The 21,616-nt window shown below is 40.3% G+C and overlaps 2 protein-coding genes across 9 annotated transcripts in view; one reads left to right on the forward strand and one right to left on the reverse strand.

Moving 5' to 3' along the window:
• Positions 1 to 12,076, reverse strand: part of LOC135256992 (syntaxin-binding protein 6-like) — a 35,838-nt gene extending 23,762 nt beyond the window's left edge. For 2 of the 5 annotated variants that reach the window (XM_064339314.1, XM_064339310.1), the window contains exon 1: positions 10,681 to 10,930. The gene's annotated coding sequence lies outside the window, so the exon portion shown is untranslated. The other 3 variants (XM_064339313.1, XM_064339311.1, XM_064339312.1) reach the window with 3 other exon arrangements.
• Positions 12,077 to 12,343: 267 nt separating this feature from the next.
• On the forward strand, positions 12,344 to 16,246 carry cgrrf1 (cell growth regulator with ring finger domain 1). Of its 4 annotated transcripts, none has more exons than XM_064339308.1 (6): positions 12,344 to 12,481; positions 13,322 to 13,458; positions 13,592 to 13,769; positions 14,365 to 14,512; positions 14,624 to 14,731; positions 14,951 to 16,246. In XM_064339308.1, exons 2-6 carry the CDS (start codon positions 13,398 to 13,400, stop codon positions 15,281 to 15,283), a joined length of 828 nt encoding a protein of 275 aa, XP_064195378.1. In that variant the 5' UTR covers positions 12,344 to 12,481; positions 13,322 to 13,397; the 3' UTR covers positions 15,284 to 16,246. The 4 variants fall into 4 exon arrangements, with proteins under 4 accessions (XP_064195378.1, XP_064195376.1, XP_064195377.1 ...); XM_064339306.1 differs by lacking the exon at positions 12,344 to 12,481 and adding an exon at positions 12,499 to 12,653; XM_064339307.1 differs by lacking the exon at positions 12,344 to 12,481 and adding an exon at positions 12,499 to 12,575.
• Positions 16,247 to 21,616: the final 5,370 nt, after the last annotated feature.

Consider the following 21,616-nt stretch of genomic DNA (forward strand, 5'->3'; position numbering starts at 1 on the left):
GACAGCTGTGCCATAAATGAAAAAAATGCTTTTGAACTTTTCAACTATGTTCTTCAACTTATTTATGCTTTAAAGGGGCAGTAATCTTTAAGACTAAAGTTAATAAAAAAGTTATTTCATGAACAGCATTAAGTAACAAGACCCACTGTTTTATGCAATATGTCCATGTTATATTACATTAATACATGCAATATATTTTTAATAATAATAATAATAATTGTTATTGTTATTGCTTTATTCAGAGAGGTAGAAAGCAGAGAGGATAACAGAAGGGATCCCAGCTCAGAAGGCGCTGTGGGCAGGGGATCAAACCCCCAATAGCGCAGGGGGAATCGTCCATAGCTTGAGAGTCAGCTGCATCACGGACTGCATCACGTGTGTTCCCTATTCGTTTTTTTTATGTTCATGATTCATGGCTTCAGTTTTTCTTTGCTGCAACAAGATTTCATTTTTGCTAAATGTCAGTGTGGGGGTAGGCCACTTGAAAAATTTGGCACCTTCTAAATTTTACATTTTATAAAGTTACACACTAAACAGTTTGTCGTATAATTAAATTAATTTGGCATAATAGTTCAACATTTGAACTATTTAAATATAATTATTTAAGTAATAGATGCGAAATCTTGCAAATCTTGCGATGAATAACACAGCCACAGCAAAATACACAGGGCAATCTTGCTGGTCCACCAAACAGGCATGAACACACCATTCTACCTCACTACAGACCACCGTTTTTCCCACTATCCCCAACAACAGAAACGACTCCCCTCCCCCTCCGCACACATCCCCTGGACAACCTAACACTGGCACTGCAAAAAAATATATACCAGCAGAAAGCTGGACAGCAAGTACTGAATCAGATGCACTCTAATCTACGGCCGATTCAGGATCTGTTATTCAGTTTGCATCAATTCAAAAGATTCACACCAGTTTTCTCAAAAATATACCCGAGTACGAGTTTACACTGTACCAATGCCATTGTAATATTATAAAGAGATGCCAGAAAGACTGAGATCCACTGCATTCTTATGCAAATATCACAGCGGTGCCAGGCCTTCGGCAAGGTCACTATGCACACTGAGGAAATCTCAGCTAATGCAGAAAAGAAACTGGTAGTGCAGAAATTTAAAATGTGACACACTCACCAACCAATATTTACTATTTACCATTTCAAAGTCCTATTCTTAAATGTCACTACACATTACTGTAGATTTTTTGTGGCCACTGTGATTTACATACACTTTGTTTCATTGCGACTGAAATACCAAGGCTCGACGTTAAGTTATTTTTTTCTATTGGTGGTCAGTGTTCTACTTGGCCCAGGTACAATTCCACTGGCCCAGCTACCAAAATAAATAATCACTTTTAAAAGGAGATTATACAGGCACTTTACATTAAAAGCTGTCAAACGCAAAATTTACAGTGCTAATACAAAAAAAAAAAAACAATGTAGCCCTTTATTAAATATCAAAATCTGCCAAACGCCGCCACCAAATTGTGGACAAGTTTCACCTTTCTAAATGGTTTGACTGATCACAAATGCAAAATTTTGGAAATCATGGATGCAGCCTTCTTTGCCAGCGGATTTTGAAGCGAGATGTTTGTAGTTTATCCAAGGCTAAAACAAGTAAAGCAGTAATAATATAATCAGTTAGTTTGTTCTCTTAAGGCTGGTTTGTATTCCAGCGACAGAATGTCACTGCGATTGATGTGCAATGGATGTTGCTGGTTGCAGCTAGCTAGCACATTAGCTGCCTATTACAATGGACAGACTACTGTGGAAAAAACATCTAAGAGTGGTCATGGGGGAGCCTACCCATATAGGGCTATATATGCATAGCCTATAACTGCACTGTCTACAAGGATTCTCTTAAGCAACGGAATGCCTGGTCACAGATTTCTGCCAATTAAACATTTCTTTATAAATTAACGTTACATACCCATCTTGAATGAATGTCTTTGTTTGGCTAACAAGTTAGCAGACTAGCTGTTTAGATAACTTTCCTACATTATACATTAGCACAATTTTCAATTATTATCATTAATAACAATGTAATTTCAGCTTCACCACTGTGTAGAGAACCAGTTAGGCCTACTACAACATGGGAACCAGCTGCAGCCACGGCTTCCAATGTTATGAGTTACTAATGTTAATAATCTGTATTGTGAACAGTTACAATGACACAATTGTGGCTAGTCAGCTGATAGCAAGCATTTATGCTTTTAAGGTATTTGCTTTAACAGCAACTTAAGAGTTCTCTCCCAAGTCATTTGCCTATTAAACTGTCACCTACATGACCATATAGGGTTATAGGTTGGTCTTCTTTAGTCTTTCAGTGGGCGATGTTGGCTAATGCGTTAACCTGTGTTGCAGATTGGCGCAACAAGTGAAAGCATGTAATTAAATAAGCTTGGTGGCATTCTGATATAACCAGTAAAATATTCCACATCCAGGAACCTCAAACATTTTCTCTAACTTAATAATCATACTCCCACAAGTGCTGCCATGTATTTAGGCTACATCGATTAAATATGCCCCCCGTGTTTGCTTTCTCCTTTTGAGGATTAACAAAAAAAATTACATGTATTAAAGCTGCTTCTTGCTCCACTGTCCTTTTTGCTAACGACAACAACCACAGTCAATGTTGGGCGAGAACAGAATGTTCATGAACGTACTGAGATTTAAGCCGAGCGACACGTCGCTGTACTATAAACCAGCGTTTAGTCTCTTAGCTCGCTAGCGATAAATAAAGGTAGATAAGTTGACTAGATAGCTATCATTATTGTTTTAATGCTACTTCAGTAAATAGCTGCTTTATCTTACAAGCAAATATCAGACCAATTGAGCCCTTAGTTGGCAGCCTACAATTATTAACAAATTATCAAGCGGTAAGGCTTGGGATAGTCATTGGTAAGCAAGCATTGTTACAAAAATAAATGAATGATACAACTGTAATGTTTGTCATTGAAAAGTAAGTTTCAGTACAACAATGACAGCTGTAAAGGCAGTTATTTATAAGAAAGCATTGGTACAAATTTGAATTAATGATCAAGCCGACATTCGTTGTTTATGAGCAAGTGTCTGCACAGAAATCATGTTGTAGCACAGATTCCAGGATAGTAAAAACATCACTTTCTTGACCCGGATAACATTTAGAGTACTGGCCCAACTGGGCAAGTGGCAGATCAACCAACTGGCCCAAACGAATGTCATAGTGGCCCCAGGCCAGCAAGCACTCCTTGTTGTCCAGCCCTGAATACATTTACAAAATGTATCCTACATTGCATTCCTCCCTGGTTACACTTATATATCACCTTTTCTGACACTTTCAATTAAATAAAGTGTTGAAGGACCTAGCCCAAATTGCATCAGCAAATGATCCATCATTATATATTTCGTCAAAAAAAGGTGAAAAAGAACAGATCTTCCTTTGTTTATCAAACAATTCAAACATTCCGTGGCATGGCTGGCAGTGACCCCCCTCATGGGTAACACAGAGATTCAGTGAAGGACAAGAAGGAAAGGAAGAATGCGTTTTTAAAGCGTTTGAAAGCAGCCCCTGCGTTAACAAGCCAGAGGCCAGCCATGCCAGTGCAACAAGCCAGTGCAGTCCAACAGCAGCACTGCTATTAGAGTGCATTTAGTGGTGCACTGCTGACTTAAAGAGTAAACGCCACATATCATTTTTTAAAATTAAATACACCAATTGGAAGCACTTGTCCTATTTAATGATTCACAATGTTAATAAACATTATTTTAGGGAAATAAAGGCAAGAAACAAGTTCCTAAAAGATCAAATCACTTGCCCTGCCTCCATTTTTCAATTTTCAGAATGATCACCCATGTCATGTTTTACCATGTGATAGAGTGGGTAACTGAGATTTAGCTAGCCCTTTTTAAATTAAAGAATTAGCCTATATCGCTAAAACTTGATGTGCATAAGAAAGTTATTGCTAAAAGAACATGAGTTATGATGCTAGACAAATTCCATCACTGGAGGCAGATTACAGTCGATCCTGAACTGGGAGCTAATCACCTAGCGTTGTCCTTCTGCAGCCATTGACAGGGCTAACTAGGTTAGCATGCAGTCCGTATTGCCTACCCTTGCCGTGAACACACAAGGATGCATACAATAGGGAAAAGTCTTCTCGTATGAATCTGAGTAAGACAGCTAAACAGCGAATTTCTCAAAAAGTGCTATGGTTGTTGGCTTTGGGAAGATTCCACCAACTCCAATCACCTCTGGTTCAAACCTGAAAGGCTATATTGTGGTAGTCAGGATCTGCGATTATGTCTTCAACAGAATCAGAGTCAGAGTCACCTGAGTCACTGATGATGTCCTTTGATTCAGAATCAAATATTTCAATGCTGTCAATTTCCATCATCTATTCAACCACATGCTGTCCATTTCTGTCATCTTTTCAACCTAAAGGTATAATAGCAGAGCTTTATATCTTCCACTTATGCGTCACACATCACAGAAGTTATTTTCCGGGGTGACTTAAAGTTTTTATGTCAGGATTAGTCTTGCATAGCCAGACCTATCTCCACACTTCGTTTCAGCGCTGTGCCAGTGCTGGAGAAAGGTCTGGCTCAACCCATTATCATTCCGGTATAGGGAAAAAAATGCTCTGGCTTGTTTGTATTTCTTTACACCAATCACAATCATCTTGGGTGGCGCTAAGCCCAGGATGCAGTGGCGGTGCCTTTGCAAAAATGGTAACACACAGACAGAGGAAGGGGAGGAGAATTCCGACCGGAATAGTCAGCCAATTTCAGGCTTATACCCACAGTCTATATATCAATTTGTCAAAATCGTAGCCAACAACTAACAACAATTTCAGCTTAAATTAATGAAAAACCTCTCAACTAAAATGAATTAGTCTAACATGCCATTATGTGGTGCTGCTTGCACTTTAAGAAAGTGAATAAATGTAGAGTGCTTTTCTTGCATGGTGCACAAGACTCTTCACACCATAAAAGTATAGCCTACATAAAATAACCACTTAAGCCGCGTTTCCACCAAATTTACCCGGAACTTTTAGTCCCAGGAACTACTTTGCCAGGAACTAAAAGGTTCCTTCAGCCCATGGTTGTCTGCATTTCCACCGCGGTCTAAAGTCCCGCGAAGATTAGGCAAATTAGCCCACTGACGTATGAAAAAGCGACGTTGTCGTCGGTCCATCTGTCATATGATTTCTTCTGTAACCCCATACTACCACCGAAGTAGCCTACATTATTTTCTAATAACCGGGACAGCCCGGAGGGGTTTATTCCACTTATATACAACGGGTTACCAACACTGACTATATATGGTTACTTTTATATTTATTGATTTTCATATAGCCTATCCTCTGAAACACATTCATTATGTTTTTATGAGAACATTCGCTTTCATGTCTTGACATCCGAAGCGACAGAATGCATTCACATTTAGATGTATAACTGGCAACAACAGCAGAAAACATGCACACGTTGTAAACAATTTGCTGTTTGATTACTTTCTCATCGTCAATTCCATATAGGCTAATCGCAAAATGACAAGAATAGAACGAAAACTCAAACTTGCGTGAAAATTTAAATTAGTAGTGGTTAAGTTACTGCTAGCCGAGCAGCGAAGTGTGCCCTCCAGATGCGAACCATGCACCATAAATTAGTCCATAGTCTTCCTGGTCTTTTCGTGGAATTGAAAAATGGCAGTAAAATTGAGTAAAATTACGGCAGAAAGAAAATCCGGAAGAAAATATTCAGCAACGGAATTAATCCGTTTGAATGTTTTGGTAGCCTACGTAATATGCTGTCCCAGCACGAATGCTTAGCATTTTATAAAACGAATACTAAAGCAAGAAAAGAACAGAAGAGCACACGTTATAATTCCAAGACGTTGGCAGGCTATAACCAAAACTAGGCTACTGCGCCGCATAACATACAAGTTTGATTTGAAGTTATTATGAAAATAAATTGGTTTGCGGCTGCATATTTTCAAACATGGCGGGTAATGGCGGAAAATAAATACAAAAAAAATGCTGCGAGTACTCGACCAATCAGAAATGTTCAGCGCTGCAAGCTCCACCCAAAAGGTTCCTGAACTTTCGGAAAGTACTAGCCTACCCCCGAGCAGGAAACTTTTGGGGGGTAAAATAAAGCCCCAGGAACTAAATTTAGACCCTAGTTCCTACGGTGGAAACGCACTGAGTTCCTCAAAAGGTTCCTAGTTCCGGGGTAAAGTTCCTGCGGTGGAAACGCGGCTATAGTTAATATAATAATATAGTTACATATGTTTATAAGAAATTTAAAAATAGGTCTTCAAACAAGATGACACAGGGTCTTTAACAAAATCAAGTTAATTATTAAAAAAAGTCTAGCCCTAGAAGTGTAGCCTATGCCTTGTCCCCTCTTGTTTAGACGTATGTGGCTGGAACAGTGAAGACGTGTTCTGGTGAGGATCTAAGGGGCCATACGGGGGTGGGGGGTTTGTGTGTAGGCATGTAAATGACTAAACACAGATTTAAAAAAAGACCATTCAAACAGCAAATCAGCAAGAGGTAAGGGTTCCTGCCAGAAACTGTGCTGACAGGGCCATGACACAAACAGCTGGAAGGACCAGCTTGGTTTTGTCGTTTCTCTCCTCAGTTCACAGAATTTATTAAGCCCGTTTCCTCAGCCAAATCAAATGAATACGTGTCTTCACAATCCCCGGTGGAAAAAACACCTCACTGCTGCACTCAAGATGGAATGCTAGACTGTGGCCAAGTGTGCAACACGGCACTAAAAACAGGCATTGAGAAGAGCTCCACAAGGTTTCAAAAACCTTTTCACTCCAAATTGGACTGAGTATAAAGGTAAAACATCCAATATATCCAGAATTACTTGGAAAACATTTCCTGTTCTGGGGAAACTGATTATATCTACAATGAGCAAGATAACATTTCCAACTAATACTGCTGTAATAAATTTTACATTGCGCACAACTTTCATGCTATATATTGTCTCTGTCTTCAACACAAGAAATGAATTGGCATGCAATCAAGTCCGTCTTTCCGTTGCTTTGGGAAACAGGGTCCAGCTTTAAGAAAAAGATGTTTGTTTCAGATAAGGTATTCTATGCTGTCATCTCTCGCCTCGCATCCAGTGAACCGGCTTACCAGGGGCAAAATGCATACACTTAGGCCCCATTTACACAAGGCATGAAAATCCATCTGTAATCAAATTTGTGGCTACAACTGCAGCATTTGATCCAGGATTCATTTAGAGGAAGCCAAATTGCTCCCCTTCTATTTTTTAGGCGGTCATCGTTAAATGTCATGTGGTCAATATAAAAAATAAGACACCCGGGAATTAAAAACATAATATTAATAAATACAACAATACCTTAATTTATCTTTCATTGCATAAAGACAGTAAACAATACATTCCTTGGATGTACTGTGTTTTTGCAATACAAGCTGAATTTATGAATACATTTAAATCAAATATTATATAATAATAATAATAATAATATTAATAATAATAATAATAATAATAATTAAGTACTAAAAACTGAAAAGTGGCCATCAAACTTCCACATAGCTATTAGGTTTCTTCCTCCATAAGCAATACTATTTATAGTTTTTAAATTATAAAGCTTTTGAAAACAGCTTCCACTGCCTTAATATTGGTGGAACACTCAGCTTACAGCAGAACACCAGCCCAGAAACTTTACCATGGTAACAGCTGGGATAATTATAGTATCCTAACCAATGCCAATGGGGTACTACACTTACAAACATTGACCAACTTGACCAATCACTGCTTGAATGTAAGAATGACATAATTAGGTAACGATAGTTTAGCCAGAGGTAATTAAGCCAGCTAGTAAGCTCACTAGCTAGCTAATGTTACCAATATAAAGTTAGCTACACAGACTTGCAGCTAATGACTAGATGACCAGCTAGTTAGAACATGGGTTTGAAAAGGTTGGCAGCACTGGTCCTGCAGCTTGATGCATTCACACTTTGTAGAAACAAGTATAATGGTATTGTTTGCTTTGAAAATAGCTTCACATAATATTTGAATTTATATCACAAAAATGTTGCAAGTTCAAAACGCTAGAAGTCGCTAAATGACATCATATGCTAATTTACAAATTTATGACCACATACTAATTTGCATGTGAAAACGTGCACCTCACTGGTTGATGGTTGACTGTTTCGGTCTGCACTCACTAACCAGCCGCTGTGTTATGTGAGCTGTAGAGCAATAGCAAGCGCTGGAAAATCTGCAGACCCATCAAGCGGTGGTAGCAACTGTTTTTCAAATAAGCTGATGTCTGCTCAAAAAGTCGCTAAAGGGGTCTGAAAATTCGCAAAATCTAGTGACAAAGCCACAAAGCTGGCAACAGTGGTAGGGACAGTTCAAGCTTATTCAACCAAACCTTTTGGCACTAATGTCATCTTGCAAGGTCATCCCTCTTCCCTACACTCTAATTAGCAATTATTTTTAAAACTCAGAAAATTGGATTGAAGGGGTGTGCTCACATCAGACATCAGGTGACTTTGCAAGCACCAAAGGTTGCATATGATAACTGGTGGCTGGGCTGTGTTGAAGAGATGATGCCCAGCACTGGAGCACTTGCCAATGAACACAGAGGAACGTCTTCACCACTCCTGGCTTCTTTCACACATTCACAGCCTTCTTTGCACAGTTGTGCCCCTGACCAACGGCTGCCACTATAACTCAGTACAATAGTCATTGGTGTTGTTGTCATCTAGGGTGCACTGCTCTTTGAAAATGGTCTCTGCCTTGGTTGTATAGAAATTGTTAATATGCACAGAGCAGTGGTTCTAAAATTCAGTTCTGGGGGACCCCTGTGTATGAGGGTTCTTGTTCGAACCACAATTGCAAAATTGTGAATTTGTTCATTACGGTGCTTTTCATGTTCAGAGGGATTATTTACCCTCTTAAGCCACATTATTTCAGACACAGCTGTAAATGCCCGTAAGAGTAAAAGTTTCATGTTCACATTGTGCTTACTGTACTATTTTGTAAACAACTGCCTAAAGATAACTTTAACTTATCAAAATAGATTGAGGAGAATAAATAGGCTACGAAATAAGTTGCTGAACACACATTTTTTTTTTTTTTTTCAGAATTTAATTCATTAAACATTAACACAATGCAGGTTTATCATTTAATTTGTCTTTGAATTCTATATTGTCTGCCATATCGTTAGTTGGCTGTGTGTCCACACGCTCACCAGTTAGGAGCCAATTGCTTCACCCAGTCTTTAACTTGTTAAAAACATTTTTTTTTAAAAACTCTCTCGTTGTAACTGTTTGCAATATAATACAATGTGAATATTGGACTTTCAAGGCATGCATAGCTATTTCTGACATAATATGGCTACGGTAAATATCCTCTATAAACAAATTAAAGCAATATTCAAAAAAAAAAAGTAAAGCTTGTTAAAAGAAAGCTTTCTTTCCAGTGTGGAAAAAAAACAGAATACACAGGTGTTCCCTGGGACCGAGTCTGAGAACCACTGACATAGAGGAGTGCAACTTTGTTTTCTCTCTAAGCAATCATAAACCTTTAACTTCTTTGCAGAAACGCCAACAGTACCCTACACATGGAAAGGTCGAGTTGAAAGTCGATGTTTGCGCAACCATTCTAGTACCATATCCACCACCTGTGGTGCCATCCCAATGCAAATATCCTGATTGGTTTCAACGCAAGTCTACTTTTTTGAGTCATCAATCCTTCCTAGCTGGACAAACGGGTATATTACATTATATTACATTATAGGCATTTAGCAGACGCTCTTATCCAGAGCGACGTACAACAAGTGCATAGGTTTCATGATGTAGAGGCGCAAAAGAAACACTAGAGTGAAGTAAGGATCGTAGTGCCAGAAGTGACCACATCGATCAGGACTCCAACCCTGTAGAGTAAGCTTGTTCAGCAAGCAAGAATCCTACCAAGTACAAACTAGCACTGGAATCACACCTAATCATACAAAAACAATATCGAAACGCATTCTACCTGCGAGAGCTGCAAAACAAGATTACAAGCTATGATTTCGGAAATGCAGCACTTAATGTTATTACCAGGAAAGGGGCGGCGTTTTGGAAACTTTCTGAACATGGATTCTATTTAGATTGAAGCACGCCTTTGTAGGCTTTGCACAAACGTTTTACGGTCACAATCTAGTTGTACCCATTATGGCTTACTTTACGGTCAGAAAATCGGACTCAAGTCAATTTAACAAAGTCAGATGTTTCCACTAATAATAATTCTAATTCTAATTATTATTGTATTATTACTACTACTATAACAATGATAATAATAACATTAAGGGACGGAATTGCATACAATTGAACAAATGTAGTAGCCTACTTTCCAGTAGCCTACTTTAGCTAGGGGGAAAACAGGCAGACAGGAGGCACTCCAGCAAGAAACCACACCAAACGCCACTGAAAGGAATTAGCCTATTCGCTACTGAAGTTATGTGACTTCGCAAACGTCACTAGCAATAGGTAGGCTATAATATTTACCAAGTAGCCTATGAACAATACGACATACCTATATTGAAGTTAACAGACGCGCTGAAGACCAGCTTAAAAAGTTGCATTAACTCGATCAGATAGTGGTAGGTAAACGAAACCCTTAAGTGAAACTCTTCGAAGTCCACCAAAACCAACCTGTTTCCAATACCCCGATAAATTGCGCGCTGGTCTAGTGAATTTCCCACGTGGAATGCCTTGGATTTTGACCGGTTTTTTGTCAGCTCGTTTGTTTCCTTGAGTCCATTTGATCCGGTTAGTTACTGAAGCGAGATATAAACATTTCGCTATTAAAAATCCGTTCAACGTCTGACAACAGACGTGCTCTCTTTGCATTCAGCCCGGTGTGGGAGAACGAGATCGTTTGTGCATTTCAAAGCTCTTACTTCTAATCACGTGGGGGCTTTACATACGACGTAGACCTATACACGCGTATTTTTCTATGAAATCGTTGTCCAGATGAACGACGAACAAATACATTTATGTATATATTAGTTCAGCGCGCATTATTACACGGTATAGGCTACTAAAATGTATTGTAGCCCCAAACTCAACTCTACAATCAGAATCATCCAAAAATTAGCAATCCAACTGGATTGTTGACAGAACCAGAAATGTACGCAGTGCCATGTGTCCTGATTGGGACTAAATTGTGCTTAAGCGAATACTTTATTTTGACGAACCTTTCTCATGCTGCTGTACCCCGCAGCCCCAATAACATTGACAGCACTAAACACTGACAGCCTATAATGTTGAAACGTGCCTATAAAATGTTCTTACAACCAAATTAGTGTTTTACACTGAAAGACTACGATCGGAATTTTAGCTAATACTATTTTCCGTAATCTTCCTACTAAACAGCCATTAATTTGTTTATTGTAACTGGAAGGGCCCACTTACATGAGAAAATTTCGATGAATGGGGTCACTCATATGTTGTCACCATGGTTTCTGTGCAATTCGGTAAATCCTGGAAATTTCGATAGGACGCTCAACTGATTCAGGTTCGTTTTCAGTCAACTGAAGTGCTTCGATAGCAGCTGCTGCCTCACCTAGGTCAACTACTGTTATGAATTTAGCTTTCACCACCCCGGTCATGCTACACTTCTGTAATGTAAAGCGCTGCTCTGTCTCTGATGTTCTCCAAGAGTTAAGTGCGGCACTCCGTTTCGTTGTCTGATAAGTGGCGTCACACATAACAACATGGGGAATACCTGGAGAGGTGTTCCGAGGCCGTCACAAGATGTCCTGGATAATTCCCGTTTGTCTGTCACTGAAGGCACAGTGTATCAGTGGGTCCTGCCCTCATCACTTGAGGTGACCAGTTTCAGACTAACCGGACACTTCAGACCGGCAAAAAATAACTTAGTGTACGATGACTTAGGTACAGGCTACGAAAAGGGATCAACTTGTGATACTGCTTGGCTGATAAAAAAAAAGGTGTGTCACTAATCTCTGACTTGACTCAACACTTGTTAACCAGCATTCCAATGCGGCTGTGGTAACTGAATAGCCTACCTTCCTATCATGGCGTGGTGGGCTGTACTGTAGACACATGCTAGGCTGTATTACAGTAGTTGCGAGATAGCGTACGTTCAGTGTTACAGCGTACAAGCAGTTGTTTTAAATAAATTAAACATGTAACTCCATAGGACGTGTTCGGCTAAAATTTAAGGAGGAACATATAGCCACATCCTTCAATTAAATGGCTTGTTTCCGAAAGTTTGCGAACAGGTGCACTTAACGACGTATCGAGTTTTCATACGGTTAATTTCGGTAGCGGTCTGGCCTTGTGGTTTTAACTCTAGTTAATGGTGCAATTAGCCCACATGATCTCAATTCTGTACCCTCTCAGATTTACCATCTCAACAACTGCTCACTCAAGCAACACAACTGAGAACCTAGCTGTCTCTGAACGACAGCGCGCTCCTCACCACTACGTAAGTTACGATTGGCATGCACGTACTATGACGGAGGTGTTGCGTCATTTCGTTCGTTCCGCTTTGACATGGCCGCTGTGTTTTTAGTAATGCTGTACGAATATTCTCCTCTTTTTTATATCAGTGTCGTGTCTTTATGTTTTGTCATTACGGCTGCTATGGTGCTGGGTTGGTACGTTCTCCAGAAAATCTTGAAACACTGATTAATATTAACGTGCTAGTTTTATAACAGAGACAACTTGGGAAGGTAGCAAAGAGGAAGTTAGCCAAGCTTGCCTCGTTAACTAAAAAACGTTAGTTAGCTATCAAATTGTTAGCTGTCGCTCTGTACTATATTCTGTAGCTAGTATGTATATATAGTGTTTACCATGCAAGCTAAATGATTTACATAGCCAAGTGCAAGCACGATAACGTTAACTGACTGATCATATGTAGCTAATAGAAAATTGTTATGTGGTGCTGGCAGTGTTGCAGATGCACAGTTTAAAGCACAGAAGGAACTCATGTTAACTCGCTGTACCATTATAGTGAACTCGAATCTCTGCATATCGATCTAGTGGGTGCTTGTATATCACTTGCTAAATCTTAGTAGTCAGAACTTCACTAACATGAACTTAATGGAATTATGCGTTTAATGTCGCTTGTCAACAGCTGTTGTTACTGTGCTGTGTACATTTACTACATCACATTACGTTTATTTGGAAGACGCTTTTATCCAAAGCGGCGTATAATAAGTGCATTCTATATATTAATATATTAAGTCTATACAGTCTTGTGGTCATTTGAACCCCAAAACGCGCTTGTCATTTAACGTCAGTGTTCTTCCGCCGCCTCTGAAAGGTTCGGTTTCGACGTGCCTGTGATTCTGCGGAGCTCTGACGACGCGGACTCCTCGTGGAATATTCCGGAGAAGAGGATGGTGCAGAAGACCAATCCATTTTCCCTCCAGATAGGCATAACCCCTTCCTCTGTTGCAGGTGAGAGTCATCCAACTACTGGTATTCACCATGGACACATCACCAATAATTGCCTTTTTGTCATTAATTAATTCCTATCATCAGACTAGTGGCGAGAAAGAATAGTGGTGGTAATGCTGCAGTCTTGTCTCAGAGGGGATGGCTCTGCGTCCTGGCTGTTTGGAGAGGTGTGTTCTTAGCTGCTACTGGGGATGCAGTGTGCAGGCTTTGCAGGCAGCCCTCCACACCCACCAGCATGGCCTGATCCTCAGCACCCCTCAGGTCTTCCAGGAGGCCCTGCACTCCCAATACCAGCACTGTCAGACTTTCCAGTATCCTTCTCATGTCCTCCCAGGTGGCCGGTAGTCTCAGTTTGTATGGCAGGGGTCCCCAGCCCTGTTCCCAGAGACCTGCTGTAGGGTTACCAACAGTCCTCTATTACCCAAGATGTCCTGCATTTAAGCCAAAAACCCTTTATCCCACATTTCCTGCAGGTTTTAAGTGTCATCAATGAATTACCGTGGCATACACAGAAAAAAAATCTGGTGATTAGGCACATGGCATCATAGTGGATCAAAGCCAGACTGTGTCCTATCCTATTTCCTGAGCTCAGTCAACTTCAGCAAGTTTCTGTTACGCCAAATTTCAGCAGTAACTTAAATGACTGACTAAACCAGTAGAAGTATAGAGAACAGGGTGCAGAAGACTGACAGGGCTTTGGATTTCCTGTAGTTTGGCTGCAGTGGGGAAAACTCTTATTTAGTGTCGGTGGGAGGGCTGACATTGACCAGAACTCCTAACCGACCTGGGAAACTGCTCACCCTTATACTGTGAATTATATTGTACTTAATAATACTTGCTCTGGACCCCAAAGTGCTTCAGTCCAGGATACCACCGAGATGTTTGCTTCTTTGACCAAACCTCCAGCGTTGCGAAAGGGGACTTGGAGGAATGTATCAGTCAAATGCCAGCAGATTTGGGGGCCGTGGATTTCGGATTGATGCCTCGTTCATGCTATCCGCTGGTGGCCCTGCTGACCCTGGCAGATGAAGAAGCCAGAGATGTGTATGACATCGTAAGTCACAGGGGGGCTGTGGTACTCAACCCGAAATATCAGTTTCATGGGGAGTGATACAGACTCACAGGAAGAAACTGTCTGATGGTGCTCTTGAATTTGAACTTTCAGGTGGCAAACGTGACTGTTGTCCATGTTCCAGACGACAAGTACAGAATGTCTGCCCGGATCCTGTTCCAGTACCTTCTCACTGCACAAGGAAATATGTTTGAGCTAAAGGTAACTAAGAATAGTTTTCTTAGTCACGATTGTTTGGTAAGCAGAACCTGTTGCCGTTATCTTAGTGTTATGCTTTCATAGGTTTGTGTGCCAGGGCCGTTTCTGAGAGGACATCAGTAACTTGTGCTGAGTGTCTGCTTTGTGTGCTGTCCGTATGTCAAACTGCTGTGTGTCTGTCAGTATTGAGTGTCTCAAAGCCCCATGTTGTTTCCCCTACAGCCGCTTTTCATGTCTGCAGAAGAGGGTGGGCAGGTCGATCTCTCAGGCCCCACCCCTGCCATGGAGGAGGAGGAGGAGGAGCCTGGCGCTGAGGGGATGGAGCCAACGGCAGAGTCTGAGGCGGAGGGGGAGGGGACCCCGGGGGTGGGCAGGGACTGTGTGGTGTGCCAGAATGCCCCGGTGAACCGCGTCCTCCTGCCCTGCAGGCACACCTGCCTGTGCGAAGGCTGTGTGGCCCGGTTCCAGCACTGCCCCATGTGCCGGGCCTTCGTCCTCGAGTCCTTTGCCCTGTCTCAGCAGCTCCCTGCTGGCGAGGAAGAGGAGGACGAATAAAGGCCGCTGTCTGGATACGGCTGTGTAGCCTCTCAGACTACAAGCAGGAGGTCCGGTCCCTCAGACTGGAACACGGACACAGTTTATGCCCAGTGTGAGGTTAGCTCACAAAGGCTATGCAGGGCTAGAAATAACACTCCTAATGTATGGGTGTTTAAGCCCGTACAGGTCTTACCATAAGCAGTTCAGCACGAAGATAGTGGAGTATATGACTAGGCTGAAATGTTGGCTTACAAGTCGTAGTCAGATTTTAGTCTGTTGGAGGTCTTGGACATGCTCTGACATCAACCAATTTTAAATATACTTTAAATCTTTGCATTCATATTCAAAGTCATACGGGTGCAACCAGTCTACTTGTTGGTTATGCCAGAATGCGTGACAGCTGGAGTGAATTAAGTAAGTTATTCAATCCGGCATAGTAACATCAACCCTCTTTTGCATTAGGACAGTTGCTTTCAACCCAGTGCAGAAGGAATAAGTTGATTTCTGGCTGTCCTGACATCCACAGGCATATGTGAAAAGTGTGTGAAGTTTGAAGTGGGGATTGAGACCGCTTTCTCTACTGAACATCATTCACAAAATGCCCACAAATCCCAGTGTCGCACGTATGTGTATGAACTTAATCCGACGCAGACAGGAAGTCAGTCACGCACATTTAGAAATGCGGTTTCTTGCAAGTACGAATGCTGTCTGATGCAGACTTAAACTCCGTCACACACACAGTTGTTGACATAAACCCGGTTTTGCACATGTATAAATTCTGTCTCACACAGTTCTTGTATATACTTTGTAGTATATTTTGTGAATAGTTTTAACAGCTTTGGATGGGAAACTACCTATGAGTCTGTGAAATATGTGTGGATATGTATATATCAATATTTAGGTGACAGAGCAATACTTAATTTATTTGCTTTCTACGTGCTGGTGAAATATTTGAAATCAAATATACAATCCAACAATCAACCTGTGCAATGGTATGTGTGTGTCTGTGTCTGTGCATGCTTCTGCGCGCACTTGTGCATGCTACTTATTACAGCAGCAACCCAGGTCAACTGTTAATTTTTATAAATGGGAATTTATACAAGAAGAAAGTCTTCATTTATCTTAGTAGCTAGTTTTCCCAATAATGCTCTTTAAAATGAATAGCGATAAATTTATCACACAGTGGTAAACGTAGATTACTTTTTCTTTTTCAAGAATGGTTATCATTGTTCCTTGAACACACTGCATGAAGTTAGCTTTCCTTTTTTGATTAACCTGTATTAGTATTGTCTCATTGTAAGGATTGATTGATTGATAAGTTTATTTGTCCCCTTGGGGAAATTATAGTTATAAATGCTGCACGTACGCAACAATGAAACAATGTCATGCAGTCCTAAAAATGTGACAGGAAACAAAATATACGTACACACACACACACTCACTCGCATATATATATATATATATATATATATACACACACACACATACGCTTATGTACATTATACATACACATTAGTTCATGCACAACTAATCACATCTCCGGCTAAGAAACGGCTGAGCAGTCGATTGTCCAAATTACTTTTGCTCCCCTAAAATGGGGGACTATAAAAAGGGCTGTAATTCCAAAAACGCTCACCCAATATATTGTCAAATGGAAGCTGATAGTTTTCACTTTATATTCATTGTTATATTCAACGTGTTAGAGCTCAGAGCCTAAACAAAAAATATCGCATCACGAATACCTTTACAGTTGAGGCCAAAAGTTTAAATACAGCTAGGCTAATGACATTCAAACTCAATTTTTCACACCTCCACGCATTTCATGTTACCATACATTTCCTATGTTAAGCCAGTTAGTGTGTCTACTTTATTTCCATAAGCAATTTCAAAATAATAGCTAAGAGACAGATTTATTTCAGCTTTTATGTACTATGTCAGATTTTCAGCAAAAGTTTACATACACTTTGTTAGTATTTGGCGGCATTGCCTTATAATTGCTTAACTTAAATCAAATGCTTGGGGTAGCCTTCCACAAGCGTCTCACAATACTATGCCGGAATTTTTGCCCATTCCTCCAGACAGAACTGGAACTCAATCAGGTTTGTGGGCCTCTTTGCTTGGAGACGCTTTTTCAGTTCAGTCCACAAATTTTCTATGGGATTCAGGTCAGGGCTTTGTGATGACCACTCTAATACTTTTACTTTGTTGTCTTTAAGCTATTTTGTTAAAACTTTGGAGGTATGCTTAGGATCATTGTCCTACTCGAAGACCCAGTTGGGACCAAGTTTTAACTTTCTAGCTGAATTATTCTGGCGTTGCTTCAGTATTTCTGTTTTTCTTCCTCATGATTCCATCTATTTTCTGAAGTGCACCAGTCCCTTTTCCTGTAAAACACCCCCACAACATGATACTGCCACCCCCATGCTTCACAGTTGGGGCTCACAGTACTCTGACCAATTGCAGTACGTATATGTGCACACTTCAGGGTTCTGTTCCGTAGCGACAAGACAACCACTTAGTGGGGAAGATTGCTATAATAGCTTTCTCTTTGATCAACAGCCTTTAAACCTAGAACCAAAGTGAAACCACATCATCTTAGAATTATACTACCCCTTTAGTATCCCATTTTATTTGTGGAATGTTCATACTATTTATTTATCTATTTATTTTTGAAACAATAATACTCCCAAGTCATGCATGTGAAAGAAAAGTTTTGTGTGTTGACACTAGGTGCATGCTTTCACATTTTTGTTTCCCACGGGAGTGCTGACCTCTGTTGGTAGACTGTTTTCATGTCATGGAACATAATTACATTTATTTCACAAATGTTTCACTGTGGATCTATATAGGATTTCTTCCTAAAAAATTATAAGTAATTGCTCTGGTGACTAAGTAACCATAAGCAAAAAATATTTTTGATCTCATATCTCCGATTGATAATATTATGCAATGCAATATGAGTAACTGGCCATGGTGAGATGGACGATCCTGTGCAGTGAATATGACTTTGGAGGCAGAATAAATGTTATTCAGGAAAAATGGCAAAAATAATATTGAGGATAAAAGTTCAACTGTTTTCTTCAGCTGTTTTGTCATGAAATGTGTTGTTTTTAAACACCTAGATTGTGACCTCAGCTGAATGCACAGTCTATGAAATTCACAGCATAATGTAGGATTGTGTCAGGGCTCCCCAAACTTACCCAAGAAGGACCACTCTGGGTGCGGCCATTTCTTCTCGCTCAGCAGTAAAATTCTACCAAGCTTTTTAATTATTAAGTCCTGATTTTCAGTTGGACCTTGATTAGTTTAATCAGCTGTTTTAGTGGTGGTCTAGAACAGAAACCTGTACCCACTGCAGCCCATCTCAGGTAAGATTGGGGATCCCTGTTTTATACTGTGGGATAGTTTAATGATTTTATGGTATAATTTCCTTAATTGATGTTTAAAATTATTCATAATCTCTCACACCCTCCTCTTAGAGGATGCCTGGTCTATCCCGGCAGTGGTAGTGCCGGTAGGACTAGAGCATCTACTAGGGGTGACTGGGTGCCGCAGTTCAGAAAGACAGCCTTTGGTCAATCTGCTTTCTCGATTAAAGTAGTGAGGAAGTGGAATTCCATACCCACCGACATTAGAAACTCCGGAAACTTTGCAGTGTTTAAAACCAGCCTCAAGCTTTGGCTAAAGTCAGAACAAATGTGCCACCACTAATGATTGCCTTGTTTTTATCATACATATCATACTGTTTTTGTCATATATATCATACTGATTTTAACTATCTCACATTGATGGACTTTTATGTATTATGCTGTTTTATGTAGTGTATTTGCTGTTTTGTGGTTGTCATTTGTATACCTGCACAAGGACAACAGATGTAAATTAGCTGCTAGCTAACTCTGGTGCAATTACTTTTTTAATTCTGCACTGTACCTGTAAAAATAAACAATAAAATAAATAAAATAAATGGTTTGGTTTAGACTGTGGGTGTATGGCACAGGGTTTAGATTGTGGGGTGTCTCTTAGAGTTTTTATACAATGTTGGATTTGTAAAAAATGGTGTTTACAAGGGTATGTGGTGGGCAGTTGAACCTATCTTGGGTGTATGAAAACGAACTTAGGTTGCATGAAAGTGGACATCGCATACTCCGGAAGGTGTGTAAACAACAAACCATGATAGTTGTTCAGCATAATGTATATTTAGGCTTGAAAATGCTATTTCTAATGTTTATACAACTTTGAATATGACCAGTACTGTGTTTCTATCCAAACAAACCCATATAGATTTTATTGTTTGAACAGATACAAATACTGCACACTCCTACTGCATAGTTTAGACTACATTATTATGCTGGGTGGTTGATATTCAAGGTGTATCCTGGGTAGGTTAGACTGGGGGTATTTGCAGGATAATTTTCACTTTATTTTATACAGTATGCTGTGTAATATGTTGCCTCTGGCCGGTAAACACATTAAAAATTTTAATCTTTCAATTTTTGTATGTGTTACAAAGGGGTGGAAGAAGACCTCAGAAGTGAATAAGCTTTTCAGGCTAGTTTGGTGAGGCTTCATTCAGAGCACCGGCTGTATGGGATCACAGAAAATTGTAAACAGCTCTGACAGGGCCCATTGCAGACCTTTGCCCTCACAGTCAGGGAGCACTCATCTGCCGCATGCGACAAATTTTGCTTCCATTATTGGAGATGCGTCCTTAAACCCTGGGAACAAGGAGAGCACAAGACTCCCAGTGGAGTTGGCTCAGCTGGAATCCATTATGTCAATTTTATTTACTTTCTAAGGAACACCAACCTCCTGCAAGTGCCTATCTTCTCATACAGTTTGCAATCTTTAGGGAGAAATTGAAAGTACATTATATTGGCCTCTGAGGATATTGTAGTGAAGGATCAGGAAGTCAGTCATTTGTAAAGTCTGTGGCATGTATCTGCACTGGTGTGGCATAATGTCCTCTTGAAGTTTTAAGAGTCTTGGAGACTCTGCCAGGAATCTCATCAGATCCCTAAATAGACTGCATAGCCTTCTTATGCATGATTCTTGCAGTAACGTGTAGAGCTGGCTGTAACAGAGTCACAGCTGTCCCGCATTAAAGTGCTGTCTTTTTTTCCCTATATGTGTGTTTATAGAGCTGTTCTTTTCTGCATCACACCATTTTAAAGGAAACTGGCTTGATTGTCATGTATGGAGTCTGTGAATAATTTTCACCGACTTTTGTTGTTTTTTTTTTTTAAGGCTTTTTCATTCCCTCTGGAAAATGTCCATGGTGAAGCATTCTTTGACACCCTGTTTCTAAACGGCACTATACGAACATAAAGATTGATTGAGTGGAAGGTGCATTCTGGGAAAAATCTGCTGTGAAGGATGATGGGTGACAGAAGGCAGTAGGGAGCTGTTACTTCTAAGTCCTTCAGGTCTCATAAATCTTTCTCATTTGTTGAGCTGAATCAGACCATTGTCTTTCTCACTATCAACAAAGGAAATACAAAGACAGTAGTTAATGCCTGTGGCAGTGCAGTGGACGCTATGCGTGCATTGTGACAGAATAGTGTGTGCCTGAACGGAATAATGAATACATTAAGAGGCTTGTGTTGCTTAATTAGAGTAGTAGTGCAGTGTACAAGATGACAAGTTTTTTGATAATAACTGATACCTTTAAAGTGCTCTAAGCTCGCGCATGCCTAGGTCCAAGGCTGAATTAGATCGGGATCGCCAGGCTTGTCTTTGCAGACATGGAGCTGTAAGCATGCCCATATTTACATGGGGTTTACAACCTTCAGGAAGCCTTTCCAGGGGGCTGTTGAGAGCTGTCTTTGGGAAAGTTTGAGGCTTGGTTTTATCACTCCCAGCTGAGTGTGGGTATGGTCCTCCTCTCCTTAGCTCGGGTCAGCCACTATATTGCTATTTCTTTTGTAGGTTTATGTAACAGCTGATAACAAGCTTGCACAGGCATTAAAATATATTCTCAGCCATGTAATTTAATCACCTATTACTACTGGAATCATTGCTATATGTAGTCAATGCTCAGCTGGTGAGCTACAAAGACAGTATGAGTTATGACTTTGAGATCTTAACATTAAAAAATAATGTAAATGAAGAATAAACTCCTTGAAATGAGTCTTGCTTATGCAGAATGTGTAAATCTGATAGCACAAATGGTTGTGAGCAGTCTCTCTTTCCTGAGCCTGTGAGTTCTATGAATGTTCATGGAATAGTACCGGAGTGCTGATGCAGGATCAGTTTTGCTTTTTGGTTCACATTGGATAAGGTTGGAATATGGACAGGGGCTCTGCTACTCTTAGATTTTTATGAATAAATTCTTGGTACGGTACACTGATCTTT

The sequence above is a fragment of the Anguilla rostrata genome, chromosome 6 (genome assembly GCF_018555375.3).
Source record: "Anguilla rostrata isolate EN2019 chromosome 6, ASM1855537v3, whole genome shotgun sequence".
NCBI lineage: Eukaryota > Metazoa > Chordata > Actinopteri > Anguilliformes > Anguillidae > Anguilla > Anguilla rostrata.

What these genes read in the sequence shown, in the direction of transcription:
- cgrrf1 (XM_064339306.1), top strand. Translation starts at nt 12,550, where the DNA reads ATGGCCGCTGTGTTTTTAGTAATGCTGTACGAATATTCTCCTCTTTTT. An exon ending in AACCCCTTCCTCTGTTGCAG is followed by an intron (nt 13,459 to 13,591) that starts GTGAGAGTCATC and finishes GTCTTGTCTCAG; the next exon opens with AGGGGATGGCTCTGCGTCCT. An exon ending in CCAGAGATGTGTATGACATC is followed by an intron (nt 14,513 to 14,623) that starts GTAAGTCACAGG and finishes TTGAACTTTCAG; the next exon opens with GTGGCAAACGTGACTGTTGT.